Source organism: Macrobrachium nipponense, chromosome 24, assembly GCF_015104395.2.
Source record: "Macrobrachium nipponense isolate FS-2020 chromosome 24, ASM1510439v2, whole genome shotgun sequence".
Classification (NCBI taxonomy): Eukaryota; Metazoa; Arthropoda; class Malacostraca; order Decapoda; family Palaemonidae; genus Macrobrachium; species Macrobrachium nipponense.
Window position 1 is genome coordinate 14,252,879 of NC_061091.1, and position 12,881 is coordinate 14,265,759.

At 37.6% G+C, this 12,881-nt stretch overlaps 1 protein-coding gene across 4 annotated transcripts in view; it reads right to left on the minus strand.

Moving 5' to 3' along the window:
- The window catches only part of LOC135205463 (neuronal acetylcholine receptor subunit alpha-7-like), a 179,206-nt gene that overhangs the window by 66,845 nt on the left and 99,480 nt on the right, over positions 1-12,881 (minus strand). For all 4 annotated transcript variants that reach the window (XM_064236116.1, XM_064236115.1, XM_064236114.1 and 1 more), the window contains exon 6: positions 4,706-4,781. In XM_064236116.1, the coding sequence (XP_064092186.1) occupies positions 4,706-4,781 (76 nt within the window). The remainder of the gene's footprint in view (positions 1-4,705; positions 4,782-12,881) is intronic.

Consider the following 12,881-nt stretch of genomic DNA (forward strand, 5'->3'; position numbering starts at 1 on the left):
TAATAATACGCACGACTGTTCAGACCCCATGGATACATCTAGAATAACGACGACCTAATCCGTGGCTAACATAAAAGTATTCCATGACAATTACGCGTCTCTCGGTAATTAACCTTAATAACCCATTCATTACCCGCTATTATACTCGACAATTATATCAATTTGTAACAGTAGGCAATTCCGGGAAAATGATGCAAACTTCCTCGCAAATTCCGGCCATTAGTCGAAAACTTTTCGCCTTCTGTTGTTTCACAAATTTTTCATAAATTTTATTGACTCTTTCAAGCGCCTCTATTTCAAGTGAAGTTTCAAGATGGCAAGAAGACTCGAACTTCTTGAATAAAGCTTCTGCTTCTACTTTCCTCTCCGGTGAAAAAGATAAAAAGTCTCGTGAGGTCTAGCATATATTGTGGGAGCTGTATCCCCAGTATTAACGAAAGCATTGCCCCGTAACGTTTTACAATTAACACTCAGCATCACGCAACACCAATAGCTTTAGGATGTGTGTGTGTGTGTGTGTGTGTGTGTGTGTGTGTGTGTGTGTGTGTGTGTTTGTTTGTAGGGCGTTTTTACGTTGCATGGAACCAGTGGTTATTCAGCAACGGGACCAACAGCTTTACGTGACTTCCGAACGACGTCGAGAGTGAACTTTTAACACCAGAAATACACATCTCTCACACCTCAATGGAATGCCCGAGAATCGAACTCGCGGCAACCGAGGTTGTACGCCAACACCATACCGACCACGCCACTGAGGCGGTGGGTGTGTGTGTGCGCGCGCGCGCGTGCTTGTTACGATCATAATTCTGGAAACTGGAATGTCACTGGTAATACGATGATAATATTGCTCTTGTAGCCGCTCCTGCGGTGAGGGGGAGAGAGAGAAGAGGGAAGGAGGAGAGGAGGGAGAAGGCGAGGAGACCGAGAGAGGAGAGAGAGAGGCCAGAATCTCTTGCATTCGAACCCTAAGTAGTTATACAGGGTGTCCATAAAGTCCCAGTACCATTCTGAGCAATAAATACATGTAATGGTACTGGGACTTTACGGACACCCTGTATGGTGTAAAAATGTTATAATTCACACACACTCAACTAAGAATTTATAAACAGCAAAGAGAAGTTGTCAATCTTTCAAATAGGCGATGACTTGGTTAATGAACGACTGGAGAGAACATTAAAAGACAAACACGAATATGCACTCCCAGAGGAAACGTGTTTTACCAGAAGTGATGGTTGAGGTTGACTGCAAGATGGCGACGTTACAAATGTTAAAAGTTATTTTCAACAATGTGAAGCACCTACGTGCAAATTACGCTCGTATACGTATGCATTCGGATATGGTGGACGGCATTCTTCCACTGGTAGTAAAATCCGCGAATGAAATACTAAAACTCCATTCGTGTTCAGATGTAAATGAAATGGCATTTCAAGGGACATTTCATTTTCTGTGCTTTTCTGTAATGGCCCTCATCAAGCCGATTTTAGGCTGACCATTATCGGCACCGGAGACACTTTTTTCCCCCTTCCCCTCAAGCACTCATTATCCAAGAATCTCCTATTTCAACGATCCCCATTTAATGGAAAACTTCTGCGTGTGCATGTGTCCGCATTCTTCTCTAATTACTCCTGCATTGCAAGGTGCGTAGCAATCTCTCTCTCTCTCTCTCTCTCTCTCTCTCTCTCTCTCGTACCTCGTTGGTTCTCAATTATGAACAGTTATTCTCCTGCCCCCCTGTTACCCGTTTTCGAAATTCCAAATGGAAAAGTTTAGAAAACGAAGACCGAATGCAAGGAGGGACCCTAACAAATCTCCTCACTGCGAAAAGAATGATTTTAGGGCTTAACAAAACTAACGCCTGAGAAAGTTTCATGTTAAGTCAAATTTCTATTAAAAAAGGCATAATTAGTTGTACAATATTCTTTACATATTATATTTGGCGTATTTTTCTTTTCATTTTTCTGCTCTATGCCAATATTTTTTATTATACTAAATATCTTGGTCCATGACCTAACCGTCTCTATTCAGACTTATTGACCAAGGTAACCTCTGTAAGATAAATAAATAAAGTTTAGGTTTGTGTACTGTCAACTGATAGAATTTCCCTTGTCGTCTTGTCTTCAGTTTTGTACTTCACGCTACTGTTATCATCAAAGTATTAGAGGTTTCAAAGAAAGCTCAGGAAAGAAGACCGAGATGGTTCGGTCATGTCATGAGGAGAGAAGATGAACACGTATGTAAGAGGGTTATGAACATGGAGGTGGAGGGCAGAAAAGGGAGGGGAAAGCCAAAGTTCAGGTGGAAAGATAAAACCATTGAATGACATGAAGGAAAAGGGTCTAAGAGAACAAGATGTACAGGACAGAGGAAGATTGAATAGGCTGACAAGTAACAGCGACCCCATATAGAAAATGGGAAAAGCTGAAAGCAAAGAAGAAGAAGAACTGATATCATATTATATAAAATGACGACTAAATATAGTATGTAGGCGTCTTGAGGAGGCATATTCAGAAACTAGTTTAAAAAACACTTTAAAATTGCTCAATTTACATTGAATTTGTATTTTGAAAATTAGCAATGATTTCCATAATTAAGTTCTTAATTATTTTTTTCCAAAGCTTCACAAGGTGAATGAGGCGACTCAAACTATAGGATTTAAAATGCAACAACATTCTAGATGAGAGAGAGAGAGAGAGAGAGAGAGAGAGAGAGAGACCAATCTAGGAGTATTATGTCCACAAGGTGAATGGGGTGACCTTAAACTATAGGATTTAAAATGCTACACCACTCTGATGAGAGAGAGAGAGAGAGAGAGAGAGAGAGAGAGAGAGAGAGAGAGAGAGAGACTTCATTCTCTGAATGACTTAGGTCAGCTTTTGTGAGGTTTTGAGTCGTTATCAGACGGACGCAAAAATTAATCGAAACTATTTGCAGGCTAAATTAATTCGCGGGGTGAAAGCCCACTGAGCCATCACGACTCATTATCAAATCCTTTTGGGATGGAAATCAGTTATAAAAATAGTTTTATGATTTGCCGAATGTCGGTTTATAATCAGGAATGGGGCGGACTATTATCGATAAAATATTAACACTTTTGAAAATCCGTTAAACCGTGCGTTTTAATAGGTTTTATACGCGCGCGCTCGCACTCACACACACACACACACACACACACACACACACGCACACACACATATATATATATATATATATATATATATATATATATATATATATGTGTGTGTGTGTGTGTGTGTGTGTGTGTGTGTGTGTGATGTGTGTGAGCACATATTAATTTTTATTGAAATTTTTAAGTTTATTTTGATTGTGAATTTCAATTGCAGACTGATGATGTGTTGTTGATAACATGAACCGTTTTCTGTTATTAAAATGCGTTTATATTACTGTCGTTTGATTGGACACCTCTCCCTTTATATATATCTATATATATCATATATATATATATATATTATATATATATATATATATATATATATATATTATATATAGATAGATAGATAGATAGATAGATAGATAGATATGATAGATAGATAGTATATATATATATATATATATATATATAGTATATATATATATATATATATATATATATATATATATACAAAGGAAAGGTGTCCAATCAAACGACAGTCATATGAATGCATTTTATTAACAGAAAACGTTTTATGTTATCACCAACACATCATCGGTCTGTAATTGAAATTCACAATTAATATAAACTTAAAAATTACTATAAAAATCAATATGTGCTCAGAACGCTGAAATAGGGAATGAAGAGAAAACTACCTATTCATAAAGAAAGAAAGTGCTGAGTGACTAAAAACGGTAAGGTCTGCACACAACGTAAACCTCATGCCAGAGGGAGAGGAGATGAGGTGTTGGCGTTTAAATCAGGTGATATATGTTTAATAAACAATGAACAAATTCTCTCTCTCTCTCTCTCCTTCTTCTCCTTCTCTCCTCTCTCTCTCTCTCTCTCTCTCTCTCCCCATATAAAACCATATACAGAAGGAGTTCACACTTTACAATGCCTGTTAACTCCCTTGGAACTTTCATCTATAGATACGGCTTTATAGTAACAGCATCCAAACAAAAGTCACCCAAGTGACAATTGTTTTGCTATTTTCTTTCAGGACTGCTTTATTTACACGACGGAAAATAATGAAATCACCATAAAATCTTGCTTTGCCTCAAGTTCATGGTCTGCCTCGGCATACCACTAAAACACCCTTTCCAATGTGTCCATGACAAGTTTTCACAATGTAAAGGGGTCTGATGAGTAGAGAGAACTTCGAATTGTATGAAATATAAAATAAAGATTACTATATGGCCTGAAGCAGTTGCAAGTCAGAAGACAACTTATTTCTTCACAGCATTTCCCTTCCCACAGCACAATGTAATATTTTCTACTGATATTTTTGTAAACTACCTTTTCAATTATCTTCATTAATCATTGCTTTAAGTCTAATTTTGTTAGCAGAGCTTTCCGGCAGCGCCTGAACCGCAGCTAAGGTAGCCATGATGGCGTCGTACCCATCATCATAATAAAAAGAAATTAAAACTAGACCATCATGAATAATACAGAGCAATGCATGTACAATGTACAAGACACTCGAAGATGAATATATAATCAATATAACAAAAGTGCTAACGATGTTTAGTATAGTTTGAAAAAAAAAAAACTTACATATCAAATCCCATTCTCCATTGGTGATGTACCCACTGATGTCCCCGCCCTCCTCGTTCTGAAGCTGTAGATCGATCTGAAAGAAGGAAAAAAAGTTGTTATAAATCATGACTTCATCGATAGTCTTCATTCATTAATGATTAAGCCTGGACTCAACTTTTTTTTTCTGTTACTCCGCGTACTACTACTACTACTACTAATACTAATACTACCTTTCCATTGTTCTATTTGTTTCCGCTGCTTACCGTGGACCACTCATCACACACAGTAGAGGGCTCCACGAGGATCACGACACAGGATAATGATATTATCAAAATATCACAAAAAATAATTTTCTTTATCAATTAAGTCTTTTAACGTTACATAGCTAACAGAAAAAAAAAAAAGGTTTCCTTCCTTCGCTGCTACGTGAACCACCATCTCTAACGATGAGTGCATGCTTCCAGTTCACTACTACAGATTCAAATAACATTCAAAATAACAAAAAGAAGTCAGAAACTTAAGGTTGCTTGCCTTTTTCGCAAACAAAAGTTTCTTTTTCACCCACAAATAAATCATTTACAACTGCTGTGAGAATAGTTACTTAGAAATATCCAGTTTTCTATAGAAATTCATTGATCTTGATAAAAAAAAATGGACAACATGCAGTGCATTTAATTTCGAGGATTTCAGGATGCCTAACCCAAAGGGCGAAGGAATTAATATGCCTGTCCAAACTAGCGGGCGACTTCCATCTGTTTCTATTTTCTCTCGCTGCTGAAGCAGTGTTACCAGACAATCGCATCGTTCTGCCTCCATACTCGGTCGGTCAGTAGAGCTCGTTGAGTAGGCAAGGGTTATGGGAACAGCGTTTGCCCGTCGGGCAGCCTGCTAGTGTTGACAGGGCTTTACATCGATGCGGAAGAGACTATCTCACTGTTGCTAAGCCAAACTTTTTTTTTTTTTTTATTAATGGTTTTGGTCTATCAGTCCCTATTCATCCCCTTTTCTTGTGTTCAGTGGACCCCTGCAGGGTGCTCTATGAGCAAGAGCCCGTACTGGCATAAGACCAGCTTAATCTCAAACAACAACACAGAATGATGAGTTCATCCCAAAATGGAAATATTTAAGTGTTGCTGCCTTTACGTTGAATTAATAAAGCAAAGGTTCAACTCTCTTATTTTTTTGTTTTGGGAGAGAGAGCTAAAGAAAAACCTTGATAAAATTAGCTAAAAAGTTTTCCTCGTAAATGAAATATGTGAATAATTTTTGATGCAAAAGCAAAATGAATTCATTTATATTCGCATAAAATTAAATGCATAAAATTTCTTCATGGTCAAAAGCACAAGTTTTGTTTTGCTAATTTCCACTCCAGAAAAAATGATTTCAGAGTCAAAACTTGAAGAATTTACCTTTGAATAAATGTAAGTCCAAACATTTAAATAAAGTAAAAGTTTTAAATACAAAAAAGCTCTAACACAGAGTGAAAAACTATATTTCCGCTAAAAAAAAACACATGGAAAAATATTATAACGAAGTTTAAATATGCCAGAATGTAAAAAAAAAATATTATAACGGAGTTTAAATATTCCAGAATGTAAAAAAAAAAAAAAGTCAATAAATAAATAAAACAACAAATCCATAACTTCTGTGTACAAAGTACTTGCGAAATGCCTTGATTAAAAATAAAAAATTCTTCCAAGGCGTTAAGATTTTTCCAAGTCAATTCTGTACAAACATTCCAGTCCACTGCCACAAAACAAATCATGCATCATCGACTGTTACCCTCTTTAGTCATCTTTCGAAGAAGAAAAAAAAAATTGTTTAAACTGTCCTCCAATCTCTCAATTTACAAATTTTTAATTGTGCCAATGTAATAATAAAAAGTAACAACAAATAATTGTTAGGATTTATTCATCTTAAAAGCGTGACTAGATGGAGAACCATTTAACTCTGATGTCATCACGGAAATAAAAAGAAAAACCCAAAACCTCAACAATATAAATGCAGCCTAAACGCATATAATTTTCAACAAAAAAGAGGCGCACCAATTGGTTTTCTTGAATAAGTTGACTGATGTCATTCGGAAACCTTTTATAAAAAAAAATAACAGCTGATAATGCTCCCAGCAATAAGAGTAAATAAAAAAAAATGACCTCCAGTCCGCACCCTTTGATTGTACTGTATACTGGAATATGGGCGGTCTTTCGCAATCTTTGATTCTGGGATATGGGCGGTCTTTCGCACTCTTTGATTGTACTGTACGCTGGAATATGGGCGGTTTTGAGTTTATGTAAAAGCACGAATCTATCTCTTAAGGGGTCACCGGTCTTCCCTCACTGAATTTCCAGCCAACAAGAATTACCTGACAAAAACAGCCTTGGTATATTTGAGATCAAGAGAAACTAAAGCTTTCTTGGCTCCCTGAAGAATATTTGTAGACTACTATGCTTAAAAAAATCACAGTAGATGCACGCGACTTCATTATGTAAGCGAATAACACAGGAAAATGACAGGCAGGGGGTCAGTACCAAGCGCTTTTTCCTGCTTATTCAGACATCGTCGGAAAATAAAAAGAAAAAACAGGAGAAAGCGTTTGGTACTGACCTTCTGCCTGTCATTTTCCTTTACAGTTTAGACTACTATATTCGAGTATGTCGTCAGTCCGCTACCACGATAACATGAGTCAACAATGCAAAGCATGCAGTCTTTAAAGCTGTTTACAATGTTAAAAGCTCTCCGTGGACTCGAAAATACCACGGAATACTGAAGGTGCAAGCAGAGTATACTATATAACACTTTTGATGGAAATGTTCACATGTAATTAGTGAACAAGGGCGGAAATGTTTTGCTCCGTTAATGACTTCAGAAATGTAATTTATTTCTAGGGTTTTACGTTATCATCATCATTATATTGCGTTTAAAAATTAATGCAGAGAGCGAAAAAGCCCTATTAATTGGTAAAACGAATTCAAAACCCAATTCAGTCTATCGCTCAAAAAAAAAAAAAAAAAAAAAAACTTGACTGGTGTGATGTTCCTCCAGCAAGCTTTTAAAAAGCCAGTCTTGACGTTACGTGACAATAAATTCTTTTTTTAAAACTTTCCACACGTTCATTCGCAATGAGACACTAACTTCCGCAAGTGATCGGAACCAGCTTGTTCAACTTCTTTACAGCCGGGACTGATTCCCCCCCAAAGTCGGCGGAATATTTCAGCTACAACGGTCCCTAACGTCGAAAGAAAAGTGGCCAAACGGGAGTAGCCAAGTTAATTGGGGGTCACCAAGTTGTCTCCAACAGATTAGACCGGAACAGGAGGGATGGTGTTGGTCGAGATCATTTAAAGAGTGAAAATATCCAACGCCCCGGTCGGTAATTGTAGCTTTGTGACTTGAGTCGTTTGCCGGATAAATGGAGATTGTAAAATTGTTGCTGAAGATAAATGTAATAGCGGGGTTGTTCAGGCGAGTCTTTTCTCGAGCGTATTTGCGATTACTGCATTTTCTGGGAGGATAAACACACCATTTACTATACTCTTGTTACAGTTATTTCACGTCGCCCGCAATTATAATAAAATTCCTCTATTGCTTTGTTTCTCAGAGCAGCGCCTATCATGGTGCATAGAGTTGTCACACTAGCGGATCCAGAAATATTTCATGGGGAAGGGGGGCGGGGGCACCACAATCATATAAACACATACATACATACACACGTGTATTTACATATGTATATATACATTATATAAAATATCATTCAGTATTGATGTCGAAATTAAATAGGAAATAATCGCCTGTTCTATCAGGATATACCGAATCCATTATTATTATCATTAAGATTATTATTGTTATAAATTTTCTCAACATTTTATTTGTATATCTGTAACAGATTTTTTGTTCTTTCCCATCTTTATATTTCTCGTTAATGTTAATACTTTGTAAATCTTCACTATTACTATTTTGTCATTATTTTTCATGGAGGGCACGTGCCCAGGTCAACTATGCACTGGATCCGCTAGTGAACTATTTAAAGTCACCCTAGAGGAAAAATGCCTGGCATGAGGCATTCAACTGTTAAGGTGAGTTTACACTAGGCTTCACCCCACACTGCATGCGTAAGACTCGTCACCAACTCCTCCCAAGTTCTTGTTAGTCCCGCCTATTGGAGTGCTCATCAGGTTGAGTTGGTGGTGATCTTAGAGTGAACATCACAATATAACAATAAAGAGTCTTTAAATCAGCAAATATCCTTTCGTGGCCATGGCCTATATAATCACCGCAAAAGAATTAGAAAATAATTTTTTTTATAACCAACCATCAAGCTGAAAAACTTATTTATTGTTTTATATCATGTTAATTATGCTAGTAATGCCACATTTAAAAGAAACGGGGCTGTCAGTGTAATATAATATAATCAAAACTATCAATCTGTGCTTCCAACTTGTTGCTCGTGTGGAGTTTTACATAAACTGACCACAAAAACTGCTTCTGGTCTTTTCCGACAAAAACTCTGTGTCCAAAATCACAAAATAAATAACGTCTAAAAACGTAAATTGTTATTCAAGATCGCGTGCTTCGAAAAGATAACGTGTTTATTGCTACGCCAGCCGGAAAACCTAAAGTTTATATGAATGCCATATTAATTCAAGCTTGCATTGGAAAGAGACAGTATCGTCAGAGGCGAGATGTGGTTTAATACAATTATGAACATTAGGCAATCTAAGCTGAGAGAGAGACAGGCAGAGGGAATATCAGGGCCCCAATGGAACCCTTAATCTAACAGAGCTGCAGAGAGAGAGAGAGAGAGAGAGAGAGAGAGAGAGAGAGAGAGAGAGACTTAGGTAGTCAGATCCCCACGGAACCCTTAATATAACAGGGCTGCAGTTCCACAAGGTCCTCTATGATCTAATCTACGGGTGAAGGACCCCAAGGCATTTTCAGATCCTGCAGCCTAGAGGTGGCAGCCCTTGATAGGCACCGAATAATATGGGGGGTAGAAGGTGGGGGGGGTAGGGGTAAGAGATCGAGGAAACCGCATCTGTCACCACACACCAAATTAACCTCATCAGGAATGGGGGCTGGGAATCTCCTCGTCCAACTTATCAGCGACAACAGAGTTCCATAGTTAATGACTTCGGTCTCCGTCTTAATTGTACTGAGAGCAGAGGGAAAACGGGAATCTTGGGGTCGACTGAGTTACTAAATGAATATTGTGAATTCCCAAATTCACGAGGAGTTCTTTCACATTCTTTCTTCAACCTTCGTTTGAGCAGGTTTTTGGAGTTTTCTGTTATTTCCATGGGAAAGAATTTGCAGAACTTAGTAATGTAGATTCATGTACGATCTTCTTTTTCTTTCCCACCGTTATTCCTATATTAAGGCGTCGGTTGCCTGATGCGCCTTCTCCACTGCCTTCTATCAAAGGCATCACCCTCCACCAACATCAGGCATGGTTTAGTGTTTGGCCAAGGGGTTTTTACAACCCATGCCCTTGCTGTCATCAACCTCAATTATTGGCAGTGGGCCTCCTCGCCTTTGACTAAAAAGTCCACCTGCAAGGCAGTAGTTGCCAGTTATTGTCAGTGGGCCTAGCCTTTGAATAAATAGTCCACCTGCAAGGCAGCAGTTTCCAGTTATTGGCAGTGGGTCTAGCCTTTTACTATAAACTGCAAGGCCGCAGCTGTCCTTTTAGTCGCCTTTTACACGCAGGACCTACGGCGGTAGTATTCTTACACCCCTACCACAGGGTCAATAGATCCACATACGATAGACATGCATACAACATACTTTAACCATATATAATAGGGTATAAACGAAGGTAATCAAGGACAATATGATTCATATTAACTAATCTGCTTTGTCTATCGTAATAAGGCGTGATTAGATCTCCTGCTTACTCAGGGCGCATGCTAAAATCTACAGTCAAATAGAGCATTGTTTCACAAAGAATAATTTGAAATAATTCTTTTGTATTGTTTAACACGAACAATATATTTTACATTATCATTCTAATAAATAAATCATAAATATTCTATCCTAAAATTCCTGTATCCTATGTTAACGAACGAAATAGATGAAAGATTTAGCAGTTCTACAGCAACAGCTCTGTGCCATTATGTGGCTGTTGTAGCCTATCCGAGAAGAGAGTCAAGCAGTAATTTGCAGCTCAAGTTCTTCACTAAAATACCATTCGAGATTGCTGGTGAGAGTTTTAATTTACTCTGCGCAGGTACGAGGACAACTGCGAAGCATCCCCAAGACGCCTAAACTAATCATCATTACCAGGAGTGGGTATCATTAGCCAGGCTGCTCCATCTTTCAAGACGGATTTGCTCATTACAAATGGACCAAACATTGCGCTATTATGCAAACGGTTATGTTTGTCTTCGTCCTCCTCTTCAAACAGGGCATAAACTTGAGTCAGATTAACGCTCCTCCCCTCACGGTTTTTGTTTTCCTTTTCTTTTAAAACCTGTACCGCAATTAAATCCCTTCTTTCTCCTTGAAACTTCAGTCACAACAAAATAAGCTGTGTGTGGTGGTGTGTGTGTGTGTGTGTGTGTGTGTGTGTGTGTGTGTGTGTGGTCTGTGGTATCTAATCCGGTCTTTCAAAATTGGAAACAATGTCACGGTTTCAACACTAGACACAATCCAATCTAGAGAGAGAGAGAGAGAGAGAGAGAGAGAGAGAGAGAGAGAGAGAGAGAGAGAGAGAGTTAGTCTTTATTGGACAGTATTCACCACCTACTCCCCTCAAGTAACTGTTAAATTAATGCAATTAATGTTACCATCCAAACTATGCTACTACATTTTTGTACAGGGAAAGCCATTCACTGCATTTCACTTTCCACCTTATAAAATATCTCCGAAGACAACGTATACAAGTCCCGTTTATTTTACATTACCACAACGTTCTGCAATTTAGAGAGAAATATCAAGAGACTGCTTGGAAATAAGACAGTGAGACTCAAATAACAGAGTAAACCCTTTTAATGACTACAAAAGCAACAGACGAAACGAAGGACAATCTGGTGAAGATTCTCGCAGACACGTAATTGGCAACACCAGAACGAAATGTTGCCTTGGAGACGGATTTGATTTTTTCTTATGGATGAAATCTGCGACTCCACACAAGCTGTTTCTCCGTAGCATTGACTTGACGTCTCGTTCTCACGAGATCAGATATCATAAAATTCATGTTTTAATTACAGTAAAAAATGAGGTCGCATCGATGTTGTTATACTGATGAACCTACTGCCTCAAGAATATCTTCTGACGTATGTCTGGCCGATGCAAAATTCATCTAGGTCATAAAATTGAAGAAATTCCACCATGTTGGAATCGAAACTGTATTTTCCTACCCTACAAAATAAGCAAATTTCTCTTTGTAAAAAAATAAATAAATAAATAAATGTTACTTTTTTTTGTCTTTTCCTCTAAGATCCAAGAACAGCACTGACGCCATTCTGATAGTTTTTTTTTTTACTCTTGACATATTTAAATGACAGTTGTAACAACCTGACAAAAACTCATATATCACGGAAGTTATGTTTACACAATAATATACACGACGTACACAATTGAAAGAGTGGCATCTAAATTATTTTTCCCAGGAGGGGAAAATCCTCCCTTAGGGGAATATATAATCTTATTTATTTAAGTGCACGCAGTAACTTCCGTTGTAGACACTGCCTTCTATTGAAGGACATACACAAATAACTACATGACATTACGGGGTAAAATTTGTACCCTATACCGGAAAAACCTCCGTAACCAAAGTCTCTCTCTCTCTCTCTCTCTCTCTCTCTCTCTCTCTCTCTCTCTCTCTCTCTCTCTCTCCATACTACGTTAATTCTCCTATTGGTGGTTTTACCTGGGGCTTCCTTCTGGCCTTAATTAATTTCAAAAGTTATACAAAAGACAAAAAAGAATTTAAAAAAAGGGGGGCATACCCGTCATGTAAGACAAAGGCTTCAATTTTAGCCCTTTACGTAATTTCCTTTTATTTTTGCGTTCAGCCCTAACATGAAAAATTTGCATTATTATAAATTATTTTCAATGTTCTCTCACAGTATGTATGTATGTATGTATGTATGTATGTATGTATGTATGTTATATAGTATGTATAAATGATAAATATATATATAATATATATATATATAATATATATTTATATTATACATACATACATACGTGTATA